Below are 22,258 nucleotides of genomic sequence, written 5' to 3' on the forward strand. Positions count from 1 at the left end.
CCTCTTCCCTCCGCTACCCGAGCCAGGAAATCCGTGCTATTCCCCTGGGTCACAAAAAGGGCTGGATGAGCCGAGGGCATAAACTCCCCGAGCATCTTCTCCCTGGAGTGTGGGCAGCAGCGGAGGTGGAGCGTGCCTGGCTGAGTTGCGGGGAAGAGAGCCTGGAGGTGGGACCGGCAGATGGTGCCTTCCCCTCCTCCCCTGGCTGCTGAGGTGTGAGGAGGCGGCCCGGAGCCGGTGCCTACCCTCCCCCTCGCAGCGCAGGCGGATGGTGCGGTCCGGACAGCTGTGGCGCTACCGCCGAGTAATGCGGGAGGGCGGCTTCCGTGCCGGTGGCGGCGACAGCAGCAGGGGAGGGGGAAGCAAACAGCTGGCGGAAGAGCGAGGAGCGGGTCTCAGCTCCAGGCAGTAGCGGCGGCCGCCGCTTCCCCCTTTCTCTCCATCTCCCCGCTGCTGCTGCTGGAGCAGAGCCGCTCGCTCTCCTCCCTCGCCGCCGCCGCTCCGGGGGCTCCGGGGCTGAGCGCAGCGCCCTGCGGGAGGAGCGGGCTGCAGCCGGGCAGCGCGAGCCAGGCGGGAGCGGGGAGCAGCCCGGCTGCTGCTGCTGCCTGGATGCCAGAGGCTCCCCGGGAGCCGGCGGCCAGAGGCACCCCGGAAGAGCCGGAGGAGGAGGACGAGGGCCCCGGACTGCGAGCGGAGGAGGCAGGCACCGTTGGCCATGGCCTCCAACTTTAACGATATCGTCAAGCAGGGCTATGTGAAAATCCGCAGCAGGAAGCTGGGGGTGAGCCGGTTGCTTTCTTTCCCCTTTCTCCCCTCCGGTCCTTCTCGCGCGCCTTTCCCTGGCACTTTCGGAGGGTCGGGAGGGAGGAGTGGGCACCCACCCACACCTCCTTGCAGTGGCTGGGCAGGCAGCATGCTGCTGGGTGGGTGAGCAGGGCTTGCTCCCAGCTCCGCAGAGAGAGTGGCGGTGCTGGGGACAGTGGGGGGAGCAGGGACCTGCTGCTGCTGCTGCCTGGACTTTGCTTTCCCTTTACTTAGGTTGGAGGAGGGCGTTGCGTTGGCAGTATACCTTACAGACAGTCCCCCCCAGTGAAGGCACCGTTTCTCCTATTTTCCTTGATTATTAGCCAAACAAGTCAATCGAGGTGATTGGGTTTTGTAATTTGATGGGAGCCTCTTTTTCTCTGTAGCGGTGTCTCAAGCTGGTGAGGAAATTTCCCTTTGGGTGTTTCTTCCCCCATCCACTCCCCGTTTAAAGCTTCCACTTGAACCAGAGTGGGGGAGGGGAAAGTGGGGCAGTCTCTGCAAACTTTGGGCAGAGATCCCCTTTTTCCTTTGGAGGTGGGGTGGGTCCAACCGAAGGAAATGATGGAAAAACCCGAGACTTTTGAACGGCTCCACAGCAGCCTGGTAAACGAATTGAGGAAACAGCGAAGATTGGTGCAGGAAGAATTATGGCGCGGGGCTGGAGGAGAGGAGCAAAGTAGCTGGTCTGGGGGGCTGGGAGGAGTGTAGGAAAATTGGGGGAGAGGACAGTAACATCTCAATGGGCAGACAGCGTGGACAGAAGGGGAATTGAAAGATTGACAGACACACTGGTTGATGGCCGTCAGTGTGTGCAAACATATATGCTAGTGGATAGGAAAAAGTGGCCGAAACAGTGTAACCCAAAGGGGTAGTCAGAGTCACTTTGAAGAGTGTACACTAGACAGGTAATGCTTACTCTGCTTGCCCATAAAAGCTTGCTCTGAAGGGCAGCGATACAGCGACCTAGACAGACAGAAACATCAACAGAACGGACAGAACTTTCCAAACTTCGGACACTTCTAAACGCTTCAGAACTTTGCCTTCTCTCTCTCTGTTTTGCGGGTGCTGGGGCAATGCGAATTGAAAGGCCCTAATGAACCCCAGCCGAAATCATGATTAGTTTGCTTTTGTTTGAATGCACGAGTCAGAAGAGCTTTTATGAATTTATTAGGAAGTTGTTCAGGGAGAAGAAATTGCCAGTTTACGGGAAGCAGTGTGATTAGTCCCCAACCCAGGAGTTCCTTCAATTCCCACACGTGTTTGTAGACTGGCAGGTGTTTGGAGTAAAGGGGAAGGGGTTCAACTGGTAGCACCGGCGCTTGTTTGCTGCTGAGGAAGGCTACTCCTGAGAACAAGGTGCAGACGACGTGCTGAGAAGGGGCAACAAATTCTGGTCTCTGCTACCTGGGTGCAATGAAGAATTAACTTCTCCATTAACTTCAGTGACGTGAGTTCGAATTCACACCCGAGTGACTCAGAGCAGAATCCCACTAGGTGCTTAGAAGAGACATTATAGTAGAGCTTCCCGCGTAATGGGCTGTTTAGCCAGGAAGGCAAAAGGAATTTAAACCAAGCAGGCGGTGTGTCACCTGGGGCAGCTGCGGAGCCGGGTCTGTATTAGGCAGGCAGTCCCAGCAGAGGGCAAGGAGGAAGGTGCAGTCTCAGGCTCCAGCTCTCATGTCAAAGGCTTTTTCTCGAAAGAATGAACCGCGTTTCTCTATCATCATCTCCCTCACCCCAAAGCCAGATAAGGGAGAGGCCGTATGAAATCTGCAATTCTACAAGTAGCTGGGAGCTTATCGCAGAGCTAATATTTCTCTCTTGTCCCCTCGGATGCGATTCTTAGCTTGCAGACGCGGTGTACAGGACAATGGAAATAATCATAAATTGACCTTTTGGAACACTTTGCTGTCTTGACAGGGATGTTAGTTCCCAAAGGACACAGCTGAGTTTGGTTGGAATCCCACGTACAGCTGACTCTGCAGCCTTCAGATGGGAAATTATTTTAAGTCCAACGAGCAATGACGCCTTCCCCCCCCCCCCCCAAATCATGATTTCCAGGGTCGAGCGTTAGTTTGTGTCAGAAAGCTATCTCTGAACCTTAGTGGCGTCTGTTAACCCTTAGCTTCTGAGTCGGTAGTGGTATTATGGGGGCACGATCCAAAGCAATGGAAAGATTGAATCCGGGTAGTATCACAGCACGTTAGGGCTCTTAATTGGAGGCAGAATTGTCCTGTTGACTTACCTTCCGAAAATAATTGGCCGTACCTCTAAATATGTACAAATTAAACAAAGAGTATATGCAGTAAACATACAATGGCTGCATATTAGCAGGCATCACACAAGGTTAATGTAAACGTCCACAAGTGACATATATGAAGACAGTAATTTCATCATGGCATAACCTATATGGTTGAAGTTCTCCTTTTAGAGATGTAAATCTGATTTGTGGCTGATAACAATAGTGTGCTCTTCAGAACTAGACATTATTCATGGTAGCTTTCCTGTTGTGCTGCAGAAGGTAGAATAGACCAGCTAGTCTCTCTGGAAAATTGTCTCCTGTTGAAAAGATGTAGGGCGAGTTCAGATTGCACAACCTCAAGTACATGGTAGTATAAGCTTATATGTGGAAAGTAGGGATGCAGATGTGAGTAAACTAAATAATCACATATAATGTACAAATGCATATTATTGTGTAAAAAATAGCATCAAAATTCATGAGAAGCTGTGGTTGAAATGTATGACTGTGTGTATATCTGTCTATAGCTAATCAGATTCCTGAATTTTCTAAATGAATGCAAATTTTATTCACAAAGTGAAACATTAAAGATTCCAGTTTCTTTCCTTATATAAAAGTATATTTCCAAATGAATGAGAGAGTCTGACTGTAGTATTTTACAGTTAAGCTTTAATAAAGTGAACTAAAGCCTGTCTTCCTGTAGGTGAATAAATCCTCTTTAACAGATGTAATGGCATGAGTTTTCTCATCATCCAAGAAAATAAATAATGAAATAGAGGGTCTGTATGTTGGAACTTGTTGCCTAGATAATTCTGAAATATGTAAAGAGCATTTTATCTCATTTAAATAATTTAAGAAATATCCTATTCTTCTAAACTTTAAATACATTAATTTTCTATTATAATCTAAATTTTAAGAATGTTTTTCAGTGGACTGTAAAAGTAGATCAGAACTGGGAGAGCCCAGATGGCTAATGCCACTTTTAATGCCAAACCTGGACTATAAAGCTGCTTCTATCCTCTAGGCAGGTAGCCAATCCATTACAGAAGTTCTTCCAGTGCTTTTGCTATATTCAGTCTTGTTTTATGACTGAGTGAGCCCTGGCTGGGAACCAAACTAAAGATATTGTGATCTAACACAACCTGTGGAGTGACAGTCAGATGTTCAGGTGGGTGAAATAGTGCTACAGTACGAACAGAGAAAGTGTAATTCATATTTGAGAAACAAATCTTAGGTTTGGAGTAAAATTTTGGTAGACTATGTAGTTTCTGGAAACTAAAGCGAACTTATCCCACCTCATGAATTTCACATTTCTTAGAAGAAAAATGTCTCTTTATGAATGCTTTATTATAAAATATGGTATATGTATCACTGTTTTATTAAAGTTATATTTTGGTTTAATTCTTAATGCCATGTAGTCCATTTGGCTAATCCCTCCCTACATAGGAATATATTTGAATTTAGATTTTGGTATAGGAAATTCTCCCTTCATTTAACGTTCTCAATAGCAGCATCCACTTTTAAGTTGTGATTGTTTTACAAGTTTATTCTACTCTTTTTCAGAGAAAGTAGGAGAATTATTATTCCTTACACTCAACACTGTAGCCAGGGGTTAACGATTTCATACCAAAATGCTTATTTCAAATCAAAGAAAGGGCCCAAGTCCTGATGGAAATAAATGACAAAACATCTTACCAGAATGAATAATGACTTGTCTCACTGTGGACCTACGTGATGTACTGATCATCTTTATTTTGTTGTCTTCCTCCCCACAACCAAGCACCAGTCTAACACTAGGCTTATGTCTTAATGGGTTTGTGTGTACTTTTTTGCCATCCAGCAATTTTCAGATTGACCCCATTGTGTACACTATTTCTTTATGCAGCTGGTAAAAATAGCTCCTTTTGATCCAGAATCGGAGACCATAATATCACAGAGAGAAACCTTACTTGCAATTCTGTTTTTGTCAAAATCTGTCAACTGCCACCATTGGGAATATAATTGAAGCTGCAGCAGAAATAGCAGGATGTGGAAGAAATTTACCCAACTCGTTTAACCCACCAAGACTCTAGTTACTTTCGTTGATTTAAATTTTTTTAAAAGGTACACAAAGTATTTTAGGATGTCCAGCAATTTGAAATACGGTCTGTGCATGAAAATATCCTAAACATCAATTGCAGTCTTTTATAAATATCTGAACTCCCACAAATTTGGAATCTGTAGTCAGTAAGGATAATACTTGTAATTAAAGTATTTTTTTAGAGATCTGGATTCCCAATGGCCTAAATATGAGTGTCTTTTCAACTCTCTAACATTACCACAGTGTTTGGTATTTTGCATTTCTCTAATATTACATAAAGGAAATGCCTCATTCTGCAGCCGTTACATTTGACCCGTGTGACCCTCTTTTGAAATAACTTTAATTGTAATGTGGTGTGCTGTTCAGATTATAATAGGTCATTTGTGTAGTGTGGAATAGGACTATGCTGCCTTTGTTCTTTTTGAATCTTTCATATTTGTGTTGCATTAAAATTCATATGACACAATTTTACACCATACTAGTTCTAAGAGGCTGCAACTTCCTTGTAAGAGACCAGAATCCTTTTATTGTCTTCTAATATCCTGAGCTGCAAAAATTTCATGCATTGTTGAAGTGCTGTTTCTAAGAAGGAAAACAATTTGATGTCACGTTAAATAGTCTAATTAAAAGGAGTATTGTATCACTTCTACAGTCTTGTTTTGATCCATTTCAACTGCTTTGGTCACAACTTTTATTTTATTTATTGCGCATTTTGACCATAATATAAAATAATTCTGTGTAATAGAAATTTTCATTGAGTTTGTGAATATATCCTGTTGTTTGTGTTTCCACATGGTGAGCAGAATTATTTGCTGAGTGGTTCATTTTGTACTCTAATGCTGTTATCCAAAGAGAAAATTGTACCTGCCAGTCAGCCTTGATTGAGTAATAAATAACAGGTTGCTGTTAGCCCTTTAATGAAAAGTTTTATCATATAGCAAACTATTTTTAACCATGCTAGTAAATCATTACAGGTAGCTTTTCTGAAGACGAGCACTATGCTTTTCCTGCGGATTGATTGAAGACAGAGTTAGCATTATTGTGAACATGAACTAAGCTGCAGTCTGGGTTTCCTCTTGAAACTTTGCAGTAAATACCTTGCAAAATGTTAATATTTAAATTACAATCTCGCTAAGAATAAGTCAAGAAAATGTGCAGTGCTTTAGCTTATATTGATGGAGAACAAAAGCTCTGTTTAACTGGAGGGGTTATGATGGATGTAATGGGCATAATGGATGGTCTTTCACCTGGTTAGATTGTGGTAACTTATTATGAACAAAAGAAGCAACTTGGTAGTAGGTGGAATGGGCTGACTTGAATATTTTCTTTCCGTAGTTTACTCTATATTTTCTGTTACATTAGCTCAAGGTCTTTGAAAGAATTCACAATGGTGCCTATGATGTCGTCGTCATCATTTGTGAAATAAACTCTGACTTATTTCAGTGCATGAAAACAATTAAGATGAGCGCTTTTAATATAATTTCTGTTTATAATGTGCTTTAATATTAACGAATCTTCAGACCCTCGGCATTCATAAGTCTAATTCTGTGTGAAGGAACTTCTATTATTGTCACACCACTTCAAGACAGTCTGAGATGTGGCATTAAAAGGATTTGACTATAATCTATTAAAGCATCTAGTAACATGTACTGTACAATCCTGACAGTATACTCTCTGATCACCAATAATTATTCTTTTTTGTTATGAAGAAATTAAGTGCAAATGATTCACTCCCTTAATGAGTTGTTTATGCTTGAACCTAAACCTTTTTTTTTTTTTTTTTTTTTTTTTTTTTTTTTTTTGGTGCACTAGAGTTGTGTGAGTGAATTTGCAGAATTAAATGGTAGATGCATGGGATTTCCAATCAGCTCATTATGCATAGCCACAGTTTTGAACTACAAATCTGTGATTTATTGACTGGACAAAATTGAGCAAAAACCTAGAGAGAAGCTTAGAATCCACTGTAAATAAAAATAAAAAAACTCAGTGTTTCCAAGTGTTTGTTTAAACACACTATTTACATTCATATTAAATACTTTGTGCTTGGCCTTAAGTGGCAGTTTCTCTCCTGAAGATTATGCACATTGCCTCCATGTTACTGCAGGTTATGGGAACTACAACATTTTCTCTCGTGTGTAATACCATTGGTTTCAAAGGGATTACTCCTCATCTGTGTAACGATTACTCATGGGAATAAGAGTTTGTGGAATTGAGCCCTTCACCATGCCAGTGATCTGACAATACATTTTTATTTGATTTTAGCCATTAGTATGCCTTTACTCTAAGTTAATAGCCCTACTTGTGGTTACCATATTTCCACAATCAAAAAAGAAGACACTGGGGGGGGGGGGGGAGAAGCCCCACCCTAGCCCCGCCCCCCCATCCACTCCCTCCCACTTCCCTCCCCCTGACTGCCCCCTTCAGAATCCCAACCCCTCCTGCTTCTTGTCCCCTGACTGCCCCGACCCTTATCCACTCGCATGGGTGGCAGGGTTGTAGAAATTTTGGTGGTGCCCAGAACACCCCCCCCCACCTGCCTAAGGCTCTGGGAGGGGGGGTGCAGGGTGCAGGCTCCGGGCTGGGGCAGGGGGTGGGTGTGCAGGAGGGGGTGAGGGGTGCAGGATCTGGGATGGAGTTTGGGGGTGGGAGGGGGTGCAAGCTTTGGGAGGGAGTTTGAGGGCAGGAGGGGGTGTGTGGGAAGGGGGAGGGGGTTTGGGAGGGAGTTTGGGGATAGGAGGGGATGCAGGGGTGAGGGCTGTGGGTCTGAGGATGAGGGGTTCATGATGCAGGAGGAGGCTCAGGGCTGGGGCAGGGGATTAGAGTGCAGGGGGCTGAGGGGTTTGGGGCATTGGAGAGGCTCAGGGCTAGGGTGGAAGGGCAGGGTAAGGGCAGGCTGTCTTCCCATTAGTGGATGGGGGACGCTAGGACCCAGGGGCAGCAGACAGCAGTTGCTGCTGGCTCTGGCAGTACAAGCAGGCGGGGGGGGGTTCACGGGGGGGACATGCGGAGGGGGGGGGTGGCAGGTGGAGGCCGGGGACCCATCCAACACTCCCCCCCCCCCCCCGGACTCCCCTTACCATTCTGGCTCCACGTGTTTGCAAAACACGCTGCCCGGTGGGTCGGTTTGTGTGTTACACAGGGCTGCAGACAGAGGGAGGGGGGAGCAGGGGAGGGCTCTGGCTGCTGGAGGCCAATGGGAGCAGCTCAATTGGCCCAGCCGCCCAATCAGCAGCCGCACTCTGCATGGAAGGGAGGGAGGGAGGCGAGGGAGAAAAAAACCCCGGACATTTTAACCTTGTTACCAATTCCTCCTGGACGGCTATTTAGAGATGTAAAAGCTGGACATGTCTGGGGAAATACGGACGGATGGTAACCCTAGCCCTACTGAGCCGTTAGTTAATGGTCTGTTGTTTTTGTCCTATTATGAGCATTAAGGGCCTGATTCACAGCCCATTGAATTCAGGTTAAATAATCCCATTGACTTCAGTGGTCTTTGGGCCAGGTCCTTAGAGGAAAATTAGTAAACTGCATACAATCTGAATTTTCTTGTTATATAAAAAAACCCTACAACCTGTACTCCTATGAATAGTCCTTCTCATGAATAATTGTGGCAGGATCATGCCTTGCTTGTTTATGATTGAACTGTATGATAATAAGTAATTGTGCACATCACATGTTCAAATAGTGAGTTGCTTCTGACCTTTCAAGAAATAATTCTTCTGTTTTAATTCATTCATAGAGATTCTCGCCTGTGCCTTCACAATGTTGTCTATTGGTTGCCTAGCAACAACAAATTTTTGCTCACATTAGTTACACTGTAGTTTTTATATATGAAACCTAGAAAATTCTAAGAAGCACAGAATAAGGTGCTTTCCTTTTTTTTTTTTTTTTTTTTTTAAAGATGAGTAATGTTTCTGTGGATGTCATACGTTGTAAAGTTTGTGTATTATTCTGAATTTGACAAAACAAACTATTAATTCAAACACTTTCCACAAATGTCAGGATTTAGCTGACATATTTGTAAGACGACATACCAAGCTTTGTAAAATATTTTAGATATTTGAGGTAATTAACACTTCAGTTTGTGGCAATTTACTGATATCGATTTAGATTGCTGGCCACTTTCTGAATTGAAACATGTTTCTGAAACAAAATTATGGTATTTTCCTTTACACTGTAATCTTTTAAACATTTTTAAATACACCATGTCAATCTCTGCAGCATATCACTCTGCTCTAGTATCCAGAGCTGTAACTATGTCTGACTTAAATTAACATTTAATCTGTTGCAAAGTTGTACTTCCAGATAAAATATATAGTTTGGCTGTGTTTGCTCTGGTCTTTGAAGATTCAGCAATATTTAACGGGTACTTTATTAAAGTGTTGTGTGGGAAGTTTGTATGTAATGGGCTAATAGTGCACACCTGCTACTCATCTGAGGAAAGCCTATTTGCATGAGTAAAGGTTTCTAGAATCTGACGGTTGGTGCTTATCTGCCATATAAAATTTCTCACAGGTATAATCTGAAATGTTTCAGGAATGTTGTGTTAAAATAAAGACAGTGACCCAGTTCAGACATCTGTTCTCTTTATTTTGCTGTTTACAGATAATGTTAATTAGATGTCCCTTTCAATGATTCATTGTTAATTAAAATGTATAAGCATATGTCACCGTGCCTCAGTGGGTCACAGTCGAGAATACCAGATTCCGGACAAACTGCTGAAAAATGGGGCAAACCCACCCCAAACTAGTGGCTATTCTTCCATAAGTTATACCAAGCCAGTAACAAAAGCAAACTTCTGTCCCACCACTCTGGTTAACAAGAACACAGAAATGCAGTCTTCTTAGGTATCCCAGCCCTTATTTCATCAGACAGACACTAGACTAGACTTTATGATGAGTGGTTATTTAAAACCAGTTTAATCAAACAAAGGGTTCTTCTGATCTCAAAAGATCACCCACATACCCAGGTCAATATATAACTCAGATCTTACCCAATAATCACGCTGTTACGAATCCTTTATCTAATATTTAAAGGTTTATTTATAAGAGAAAAGAATGAGAGATTTAAAATGGTCAAAGAAATCAATTACATACAATCATTGCAGAGTTCTTGTACGAGGTTTGAAGCAATGATGTTACAGACTGATGGCTTGTAAAGTTTCTGGTAACTTCCAAAAGATTGGAAGGTCCTCAGTCAATTGGTTGGAATGCTCTTTTTAGTGTAAGTCCATAGTCCAGAGATCAGAGCAGGAATGAGGCAAATGGAGATGCTTCCAGGGTCTTCTATATCTTCTCCCATGTGGAGGGAATGCTCTCAGTCTTAGGCCTTGGCTACACTGGCAAGTTTCTGTGCAATAAAGCAGCTTTCTGCGTTGTAACTCACGAGGTGTACACACTGCCAAGCCACTTACTGCACAGAAACTGCGCAGTTGCAGCGCTGTAAAAATACCACCCCGACGAGAGGCATACAGTGGGGCTACAGCACCGGGGTGCCAGTGTAGATGTAAGCGGGGGAATGGTCCTGCTATTGTGGGGAACTTTCCTGGCTTATACACTACCCCGATGAAATGGGCTAGCGAAAGGATCTGAGTCCTCGCTCCCAGAGGCCTGACTGACCTCGAGGGCTCCCCTTCTACTCTCCTGTGTGGCAGAGTCCTCGTAACCTCAACAAGGCTGGGCCCAGGATTCCTGAGGGGCTTGACCCTCAACCTTGTCATGGTCACTTAGGGCAGGGGCTAGGGAGTCCCCACTCTGGGGTGCTCTCTCTGCACTGGATGCTTCCTTGACCCACTGATTATTACATACAGTTCAAAGCAAATACAATTTATTAAACAGCAATCAATTAAAAAAGATAAGGAAAAAATGGGGAAGGTTAAAGGAAAACACAATCTCGCTCTGTGGCATGGGGACATCACAAACAGCAGCCTCTGGAATGTAAGGGGAGTTCACAGTCTGTTCCTCACAAGTCCCAGGCCTCCTTCTCCAGCCCTGGCTGTGCTGCAGGGATGCTGCAGGTTGGACACTTGCTCTGGCGGTGGCCACACGCTCTCAGGCTTTAGGTGGCAGGACCCTTCTTCCCAGCCTCATCCCTGACCTGTCAGGGTTACAATCCCCCTCCAAGTCTGGCCTGCAAGGCGTCTTGGCTGGGGGGCAGCGGGCCCAGCGCAGGGAAATGCCAAGGTCCCCCTCGCCCTTCCCAGCTGCTCACCACACCCAGCTTTGGACTGCTCCAGCTCTGGCTCCACCACTCTGTCTCAGCACGGCTGCTGCTCTGCCTCCAGCTCCCTGAGTGGCTTCTCTGGCCCCTCTGGCTCTGGTTGCTGCAGCTCTCCTCCCAGCACAGGTCTGCTCTGTGTGCTGCTTTTGTGACTGTGCTCCCAGCACTGACCTGCTTCCTGGTCTGCTTATCTGGCACAGCTCTGCTCCCCAGCTCAGCATGGGCCCCTGCTTTCTCCTTAGCTTGGCCCCACTCTGTCTGACCCAGGCAATTCCAGCTCACACGGAGGACGGGATGCCCCTGGCCTCCTGACTCCCTGGTTGACAGAGTGGGTAGGCTAATCAGGCTGACCTGGAGCATTGGCCTCTCCCCATTGTTCCTGGGGGCTGTCAGTCTCAGGGTCCTGATTTCCCATCGATCCTTCCCCTTTGTTTTGGTACTGGGAGCTAGCCAACCGAAACACCCCCACTGAGTTTTAGTAAGGGGACAACATAGTCCTCTTACATAGATACTCTGTTCAATTATAGTGCTGCGATTGGCCTCTGGGAGGTGTCCCACAATGCCTGTTCTCACCTCTCTGGTCATCGGTTTGAACTCTACTGCCCAGGCCTCAGGTGACCAACTGTGAGCCCCATCCCTTAAATTCCCTGGGAATTTTGAAAGTTCCCTTCCTGTTTGCTCGGTGACGCGTGCAGTGGTCTCAGCGCATCTTTCCAAGTGACCATGCCTGCTCCACACACCAGGTGATCCCCCGCTTGGAGCAATGCCGAACTGCTGGACCTCATCAGCAATTGGGAAGAGGAGGCAGTGTAGTTCCAGCTGCGCTCCAGCCATAGGAATTATGATACCTATGGACAGATTTCATGATGCATGACAGAAAGGGGCCATGATTGGGACACACTGCAGTGCAGGGTCAAAGTGAAGGAGCTGCAGAACACCTACCACAAGGCACGGGAGGCAAACCACCCCTCTGGTGCTGCGCCCAAGAGCTCCTGGCTCTAAAAAGAGCTGGACATAATACTCGGCGACCCCACCTCCACTGCAAAGACCGCTGTGGATACTTCGGTGGCTCGCGTGCCAGTCGAGAGTGGACGGAGCCAGGAGGAGGAAATTTTGGATGAGGATGTGAAGGGGGAGGGGGACCCAGAGGCAGAGGACGACTCTGAGGTCAGAGATGCATGCAGCCCAGAGTTTTTCTCTACCGTGGAGGAGGCTAGCCAGTCACAGCTGTCAGATTTTGGTGAAGCGCAAACAGGAGAGAAGGCCCCTGGTAAGTGGCTTTGATTTTGGGAATCGCTGAAGTGAGTTGTTGGGGGCAGAGGGGTTGCAGAAAGCAGGCTTGTGTCCGTATGATGTGCGTACCACCACATGCCTAGTCTGAGTGGCAGAACAGGCTGTTGATTGATACCCTCACTTCATTGGAATCTGCCTCAGAGATCTCCTGGAAACTCTTGTGGAGATACTGGGCAATCTGCTGCCACAGGTTCTTTGGCAGAGCTGCTTTGTTTCTTGCCCCATTAAGGGTAAATTTCCTGCACCACTCTGCCATCACGGGAGGGCAGGGGGACCATTGCTGCACACAGGCGAGCTGCATAAGGACCAGGGTGGAAGCCACAGTCTTGGAGAAGACCCTCCCTTGATTCCCTGCTCACCCTCAGCAGTGAGGTATCTTCCATAATGAACACATCCTGTGGAAAATGTGGGGACAGTAATGATTGTAAGTCCCCTTCCCCCCATAGTGCTGGCTCTCCCCAAGAGCCACATGCCCAGTGTACAATATGGTCCTGGAACACTGATTTCCCCTGCCCCTGTGGTTACTCACCATTTGGGGGATCTTGTGGCTCATGTGTGCTTGCCTGGGGTCAGCCAGTTAGTGACAGGTATTTGAAGAGTGGCTGTGTTTTAAATCAGTGCTCTGTGTTGCAAACACTGCTTCTGTAAAATGTTGCATTTTGGCTTCACATAGATGATCTTGGGAGCCCAGCCTCCCTGTTTATCACCGGCTGAACAGCTGCGCAGAATTAGAAAGTGGCCACGAAGAACTAAAGAGGACTTTCCGCATGATGTCATGATGCACTCTGCGGCTGAAATACAAGAATTGAAGGAGTGGTGGGACAGCAAGAAAAGGGACCGAAAGGAGAACGCCGCATGCCAGAACGAAGCCATGGAGCTTCAACATTATGGAGCGCCAAGCAGACACGCTCCAGGCGCTACTAGCACTGAAAACCGAGCAGCTCTGCGCCCGCCCTCCCCTGCGGCTGCTGTCACAAAACTCTTTCCCATGCACCCCCCAGACACTGCCAGACACTCTCATCAATCTCCTGGCTCCAGTCTGTACCCGCGGAATTCCACTCCTCCCCCATCACAGTCCATCACTGCAGACTCCCAGTACCCACTGCACTCAACACCCATCCCTCTGTAGTTGAACCCTGTTGAAGTACAGTACCTGCTGCACTGTGCTCCAAAGGAGAAGGTTGGATATGATATCTGGACATACACAAATCTTTAACCATCACAGGACCCCTCCTCCTCCTGGGACCCTACATTTCCCCCATCTGCCTCAGTGCTGATGTGTTTTTTTGGTCTCTCTCTCTCTCCTCCAGTTTTTGTTTTATTTTTTTAACAAAATAATTGTTTTAGTTTGAAACTAATCTTTATTCTATTAATTGAAAGCAAACAGAGCCCTGCAAAGCATCAAGAATTTTCTTAAACCTTCATAGGGCATCGTCTGCACCAATCACAATAATCTCCTAGCATTACAAGCATTGCACTCCCGAGCATGGCATCAAATATTAGTGGCTTTCAGCTTCAAATTGCAGCCTGAAGGCATCCCTGATCCTTATGGCCCTACGCTGCACCCCTCTAATAACCCTGGTCTCTGGCTGTTCAAATTCAGCCTCCAGGCACTGAGCCTCAGCGGTCCAGCCCTGAGTGAAGCTTTCACCATTCCCTTTATAAATATTATGCGGCATACAGCACACAGCTATAAGCATAGGAATATTGTCATCGTCCAGGTCTAAACTCCCATATAGGCAGTGCCAGTGGGCCTTTAAACGACCAAAGGCACACTCAACAGTGATTCTGCACTTGCTCAGCCTGTTCCTGAATCGCTCCTTGCTGCTGTCAAGGTGCCCCGTGTATGGCTTCGTAAGCCACGGCATTAAGGGGTAGGCGGGGTCTCCCAGGATCACAATGGGCATTTTGACTTCCCCTACGGTGATCTTCTGGTCCAGGAAGAAGGTCCCTGATTGCAGCTTCCTGAACAGGTCAGTGTTCCAAAAGATGCATGCGTCATGCACCTTTCCGGACCAGCCTGCGTTAATGTCCATAAAACACTCCAGTGATCCACAAGCACCTGGAGAACCATAGAGAAATACCCCTTCTGATTAATATACTCAGTGGCTAGGTGGTCTACTGCCAGAATTGGAATATGCGTGCCATCTATCGCCCCTCTGCAGACAGGGAAGCCCATTTGTGCAAAGCCATCCAGAATGTCACGCACGTTGTCCAGAGTCACGGTCTTTTAGAGCAGGATGCAATTAATGGCCCTGCATGCTTCCATCAACACAAGTCCAACAGTTGACTTCCCCACTCCAAACTGGTTAGCAACTGATCGGTAGCAGTCTGGTGTAGCCAGCTTCCACAGTGCAATCGCCACACGCTTCTCCAACGGCAGGGCAGCTCTCATTCTTGTCGTCTTACCCCACAGGGCTGGGGTGAGCTCATCACACAGTCCCATGAATGTGGCTTTCCTCATCCAAAAGTTCTGCAGCCACTGCTTGTCATCCCAGACGTGCATGATGATATGATCCCATCACTCTATGCTTTTTTCCCAAGCCCAAAAGCTGCATTCCACTGTGGTCAGCAGCTCCGTGAATGCCACAAGCAATTTTGTGTTGTAGCTACTACGCATGGTGAGATCAATGTCAAACTCCTCTTGCCTTTATAGTTTAAGGAATAACTCCACTGCCACCCGTGATGTGTTAATGAGAGCGAGCAGCATATTGATCAACAGTGTGGGATCCATTCCTGCAGACCGAAGAGGCAGAGCGTGCAGTACACCAACCGTTGAACGATGGTGCCAAATGTGGACGGAAGCACAGGGATTGCTAGGATGTGAAACAATGCATCACGGGGCATTGGGACAGGACCCAGGACGTCCCCTGCCCCCTCCGCCTTCCCACAAGTCTTAGTGGCAGAAGAGGAAGAGATGCTCTGTGGGATAGCTGACCAGAGTGCACTGCTCTGAATACTGCTGCAAGTGTTGCAAGTGTGAACATGCTATTGAGCAGGCAGCTGACACTGTGGACACACAATAGCGGTTTCCCTTCAGCGCTCTCTGAGCGGTGCTGTACCTGCTGGCACTGTAACTCTGCCAGTGTAGACATACCCTTTTAGTTTGTGGGAAATTACAGGCATAAGATGGAGTTCAGGATCACATGAGCTAGTCACATGCTCTTGCATGATTTGATGGCTCATAGGAGCAGACCTTACCCATATTTTTGGATAAAGCATCCACAGGAAGGCTCACTGGGTGGGGACAAGCTTCTTCTATGGCCTATTGTGTTCTTTAATGGGCCATCAACTTGAATAGTTGATTCACAATGTGCTGGCCAGACTGGATGTAAACTACCTTGTGGGTGTGACCCCAGGAGCAAACACATTTGAAATAATGGTAGCTAGTCAATGTTCATAACTTTAGATACGTACATACAAACAGGATAATCATATTTGATTGTAACTTTTCCATTGATACTTTCCATGACATACTTTGTATAAGATTTGTTGCAATTGTCTAACAGTTGCAATACTAATGTTATAAATAGTCATGTTTCAATCATACAGCGTCACAGCATAATAAAAAGTTTAGTTAGAATTTACATGTCTTATTGGTAGACTTGGAAGGATTAGATTTTTATCAGTAAAAGTCGATTGCATCGTACGTACACACACCAACAACAAATTTCCATTGATGATGATCTAAAATTACAGATAGGCAAAGTTTAAAAAAAAAATCCTGAGAATTTAACAGAGTCAAAATTCAGTGATTTAGACTTGTTACAAATTGACTAACTGAACAGTAAAAGAGGTATGGCTTGTTGACTGTAAGGAAATTTACTCTATATTTTGGCATGTGATGTTGACAATTTGTTTTAATGGTTTATAAAGCTTTCACTTTTTGAAGATCAACACTACTGTAATTAATTGTCTGACCACATAATTTCATGCAACTGTGAAAACTTAAATTGATAAGTTTAAAAAACTGCTTAAAATAGATAGACATTATCGTTAATTATACATAAATTCTGCCAAGCTTACTTATAGGCTAACCAGATTTGTATTACTTTAGTGTTGAGAAATAGAAATGAATTTATTTCTATTTAAATGATAAAAATCATGTTCACCTTACCTAAGCCTGTTAGAACTTTTAATCAAAATGTTCTTAACATACAAGCAATAGTTAGCTCTAAAAAGGACATCTTCTTAATTTAGTACTATACATTAGAATGTATAAATTCAAAGAAAACATCTCTTCAAAATAACCAGAGACATCCTTAAAGATATATCTTCACTACTTCTGGGTAAATAAACGGCCTAGTGTCATGTCTGAGAGGCTAATAAAGTCGGACTGTCAGTGCAACTGGAAAATGGGTTGTAAAGTTGAAATTTGTAAAAAAAAAAAAAAAAAAAAAAAAAAAAAAAGTCCTGCAACCAGCCCAGAGATTTCCTAATATCTAATTAAGGGCAGTTAGTGACTGTTGTATTATCATAGCTCAGCTACTATGGCAGTGTCTGGAAAACAGAAGCCCTTTTTCATGTAGTTAGGGCCAAAACTTAGTCGAACTTTAAAGTTCAATATGAATACCTTGAATTCCACTTTGAACTTATTAGAAAAATTAGTGCAGTCTATGGACTACTGGTGAAATCTTGTCCTGTCCAGTGAACTTCCCTAAGAAGTCAGGCTGCCACATTCTGCAGAATCTTTAAGGGGTCTGACATCTTTGTGGTCAGACATTGTGTAAAGTGCATTATGGTAATTTTATCTGGAGGTTACAAAGACATGAATAACTATTGCATCAAAGAGTGGCTGTATAGACAGATTAACGTCACTCCAGAAATGTAAAAAATACCTTTTGAATTGGAAAACTAATTTAGTGAAAGGTGGTCAAACCTTCTGAAAAAATAAGAGTAGGTCACATGGTCTATTTTTACCTGTCTGGCCATCATCACCTCCACCTTAGCTACATTAAGCCTCAGTCAGCTCATGGTCAGCAAAGGTCTAGTCAGATATTGGGGGAAACCAGTATCTTTCTGTCTCTGAGAAAAAGCCACACTGTCTCCTCCAGCGGCCTCACATACTTATTCTAGAATCAGGGATGTGTGAGAAAATATAAAATGCTTCACATTGCCCTATTTCCCCAATCTGGAACATTTTTGGGAGAGGGCTGAGGTGCAGGAGCGCCACCACCTTTTCTGCCGCCCTAGGTGGTGGAAGGTCCTGCCCCCCACAGAGGCAGCGGAAGGTCCCGCTGCCGAAATACCGCCGCGGTCACTGCCCCCCAAATTGTAGTGCCCTAGGTGACCGCCTAGGTCGCCTAATGGGTTGCGCCAGCCCTGCTGAGGTGCCTCTCTTATTCTTTTCTCTCCCTTGCCCATATGCATCTTATAGGTAATTGCTCCTGAGCTGTCCATCCTCAGAGCAAATGGTGCATTCTTCTTGCTTGTGATGTCATTAAGTATTCCTTTTAGAAAAAAAAAAAGAGGAGAGTGATTAGGTCACATACAGTACATTTTTAATTTACAGACAAAAATTCATAATTGGCTTTTAATTTATCCTGATCCACATTTCTAAAACCACATTCTAAATGACGTGAACTCATCCAATTCAAATGTGGTTGGAAAGTGTTTTTTTAAATAGTACAAATATCCTTGGCACTTGATGGGGAAAAATCCATTCTATTTTGAACTTAAATTGTTGTAGTATGTTATTGGTGATGATTAGATATTGGCTAAGTGCTTTCAAATGAGTTGCTTTTACCAATGAAGGCAACTATTGTTTAGTTAAGAGAATAATTATATTTGCTCTTGAAATTGAACTTTTTGAAGTGCTACTGTAACACCAACAGACCCCGGTTGTTGGGATGGAACCGGGGACCTCTGGAGCTTAGTGCATGGGCCTCTACCGCATGAGCTAAAAGCTAACTGGCTGTTAGCTAAGGCTGTAGAGCAGATTCATTCTTCTCTCTCTAAGTGGTCTTAGTGCCACTAGATGGGACACAACACCACACCCAGGAGGTGTGTGGGTTACACTACTACATTGGAAAGTCTGCTTGAGGGAGAGAATTTCCACATCAGAATACTGAAAGACCATTATGTTCTTGTGAGAATTAAAAAAACAAAACTATAGGCACTTAGTGGTCCTGCAAAGTGCTGAGTTTTCTCGACATCAATCCAGCGGCACCGATATAGCACTTTTGGTGCAGACACATTACATCGACAGGAGAGCGTTACATAGTGTGGTGTAGATACCGCTTTAAGTCAATGTAACTTATATTGCTCAGGGAGGTGGTTTTTTCACACCCCTGAGAGATGTAACTTGCATCAACTTAAGCAGTAGTGTTGACCAGCACTATGTGGATAAAATATTAGACTGTACTTAAGAGATCTGGGTTCAGTTCCTGGGATCTTGGCAAGTAACTTTCATTTGTCTGTATACATAAGTTACATTTAGATCCATTTTTAGGCCTCTATACTGCCAAAATAGTTTAAAGTGCCCTTAGTGTAAATGAGAATCAGGCCCTCTGTGCTTCAGTGTCTTGTTTATTTAGATCAGTGGTTCTCAACCTCTCCCCCCCCCCCCAGACCACTTGAAAATTGCTGAGGGTCTCGGCGGATCACTTAATGATCTTTCCAAATGTTGTTTGTGCCGTTAGCTAGCTATTGTAAAGTGCTTTGGATAAAAGCACTATATATATAAAAAAAAGTAACGTTTTTTTGTTCTACAAATAAAAGCACACAACTCATATTTTAATATCTGTAGTCTTACCTTTTAATGCGATGGATGTGCCTGTTTTTTTGAGCAAAGTTCAGGGAAGTTGGATGTAATGTTTGTCAGCTTTAGGCTTAGGTCACGTTCAGCATTCATCCTGCTTCTCTATTTGGACTTGAGGGCTGTAAGTGATGAAAATCCTGTCTCGCACAGGTACGTAGTAGCAAATGGCATCAGAAAACACACTGCTTTGTCTGCAAGTTCTGGGTACTCTCCAGTTCTTTGAATCCAAAACTCAATTAGGGAATGTCTTTTTTAAATTCTGACCATAATGTTTCATCACAAGAAAGCTCCAACAAGCACTCTTGTTCCTTATTGGACAAACCAGAGGGCAGCTCACTGATTTCAATTCCGAAAGGATTACGTACCCAGTTTTTTGGTTCAGCTTCTACTGGAAAGTAATCTTCAAACTGTTACTTAAGAGCAACAAGATGTTCTTCGATGTCATTTTTTTATTATTTTGTCAAGAGCTAGTTCATTTTCAGACAGAAAACCTTCCAATGTTGGGAATGAGCTGAAATCATCCTTTTTTATGTGACTAGCAAACAAATCAAGTTTCTTGATCATTGTGTTGATTTTTATCTCACACATCCAATATAATCACTGAAATGCCCTGCAGTCCAGCGTTCAAGTCATTAGGCATGTGGATGTATTGGAGAGGTAAGCCAATCGCGAGAGCCAGGATGAATTTTCAATACAGCTTGTGAATTGGAATGGATGGTCTGTTAGAAATAGCTGTACTTCTGAATGTAGCTCAAACAAACAAACAAGTTCTTTGCCTCTTGACAACCACCGTACTTCTGTATGAAGAAGAAGTTGTACTTGAGCACTACCCATTTCATTGCACAGTACACTAAAAATTCGAGAATTCATAGGTCTAGCTTTTATGAAATTGACAGTTTTCACAGCAGAGTCCAAAACACCCTTCATTTCCACTGGCATTTTCTTGGCAGCTGGTGCCTCTCGATGAATGCTACAGTGCACCAATGTGGCATTAGGTGCCACTTCACAGATACGAGCCATTGCCCCACTGTGTCTTCCCATCATTGCTTGTGCACTGTCAGTACATACTCCAACACAACATTGCCAATCAATACCGTGTTCCTTCACAAACTCATCTAGTAACTGGAAAAGTTGTTCGGAGATTGTTGTTCTTGGCACTGAACGACAAAACAAAATATCTTCCAGTACTTTCCCTTCCCACTCATACCTAATGTATGCATGAAGATTTGCAACATCAGTGATATCCGTCGTCTCATCCAACTGCAATGCAAAATACCTACTGTTGTTCACATGTTTCACGAGAATGTCTTTAACATTAGCTGCCACATCTTGAATTCTACATGACACAATGTCATTTGAAAGAGGCACACAATCAAATTGTTTTGCTGTCTTCTCTACACACAATTTCTTTATGTGCAGGCAGAATAATTTCTTCCCCAATAGTGTGAGGCTTCCCCGCTTTGGTGATTTGAAGGCTTGTATGAAATGAAGTTTCCAGGGCCTTTACGTTTACTTTTGCATGAGCAACCATTGCTACTTTCCCTTGTTTCAACTCATTCAGTTTGTGCTGAAAAAATTCAGGAGGTTTTCTTTGAAAGCAGCGTGATTTAGCTCCAAATGATGCTGGAGATTTGCAGGCTTCAAGCTTTCATTTGCCACCACTGCATAGCATATCACACATTGCGGCCTTGGTTCAGCTTGTTCACCAGTCCATGTGAAGCCTGCATTAATATATCTTGAGTGGTGTTGTTTTACCAGTTTTCGGCATTTCAGTGTATTTTCATTACTGGTAGTCGTACTGGTTCCTGGTAAACATGGGTCTGCACTCAAAATTTCCTTTGCAGATCTATCTTCGCTTGCTGTACTCTCATGTTCGATTTTGAACTTTTCACTGGTATCACCATCACTGGTTTGATTATTTGTTGTTTTCTTTTTCAAATATCCCTTTTTCAACCGCAAATCCATGTCTGGGGGTTGACTACTATCCTACTTACTGGACTCACACCTGTTACATTTTTTGAAAAAGCACTAGATTCTGGTACAGTCAGTATTTTCCGTGTGACAATGATGCCCAATGCATACAATAGGTAGGTTAGCTGAATTGAATCCAGTGCAAACCATGCATACACAGCTGAAAAATGAAATCAATGAAAACTATGTATGTAGTGTAGTAGGGTACCAATTTAAAAAAACACATGTTTCATTTAAGGATTAAATGGGAATAGAAATAAAATAAAATAACACAAAAGGCCCAATTAAATCCTACCATTGACCTCTAAATCTCTCCACCAGGCTGAGAAGGGGTCCCGATGCTGGGAAGTAGTGGGGGTGTCTCCCCCGCCACAGCAGCCACTGGGCTGGGAAGGAGGGGGGGTGTCTCTACCCTGCTGTAGCTGCGGCTGGGAAGGAGGGGGGGTGTCTCTACCCCGCTGTGACAGCCAACGGGCTGGGAAGCCACGCACAGCTCCACTTACAGGGAACTGTCGGCAGACCACCTTTATGGAGCTTGCGGACCACTGGTGGTCCGTGAACCATAGTTTGAGAACCTCTGATTTAGATTGTAAGCTCTTCAGGGCAGGAACTGTCTACTATTATATGTATGTACAGTACCTAGCACTGATCATGGTTGGGGTCACTAGGTACTATTGTAATACAAATAATAGTGAATTGTTCCAAAAATATAAAAATCTGGAATAAATAATTGTTTTCTCCACTGCAAGCTAGTGAAGTTCATATTTAAAAGCTATGGTGAATTGGTTCCTCTTGGTTGGATCTTTCTGATTTCCTCTCCCCTTGATCCCCCTTTCAAAGACCTACCTGAAGATAAAAAAATGACTGTCTGATAGGAAAATTAGCATCT

At 44.4% G+C, this 22,258-nt stretch overlaps 1 protein-coding gene across 2 annotated transcripts in view; it reads left to right on the plus strand.

Moving 5' to 3' along the window:
* Positions 1-715: 715 nt before the first annotated feature.
* The window catches only part of DOK6 (docking protein 6), a 424,139-nt gene continuing 402,596 nt past the window's right edge, over positions 716-22,258 (plus strand). For both annotated transcript variants that reach the window (XM_065399655.1, XM_065399656.1), the window contains exon 1: positions 716-781. In XM_065399655.1, the coding sequence (XP_065255727.1) occupies positions 716-781 (66 nt within the window). The remainder of the gene's footprint in view (positions 782-22,258) is intronic.

This window comes from Emys orbicularis, chromosome 2, assembly GCF_028017835.1.
Source record: "Emys orbicularis isolate rEmyOrb1 chromosome 2, rEmyOrb1.hap1, whole genome shotgun sequence".
In the NCBI taxonomy this organism is placed as follows: domain Eukaryota; kingdom Metazoa; phylum Chordata; order Testudines; family Emydidae; genus Emys; species Emys orbicularis.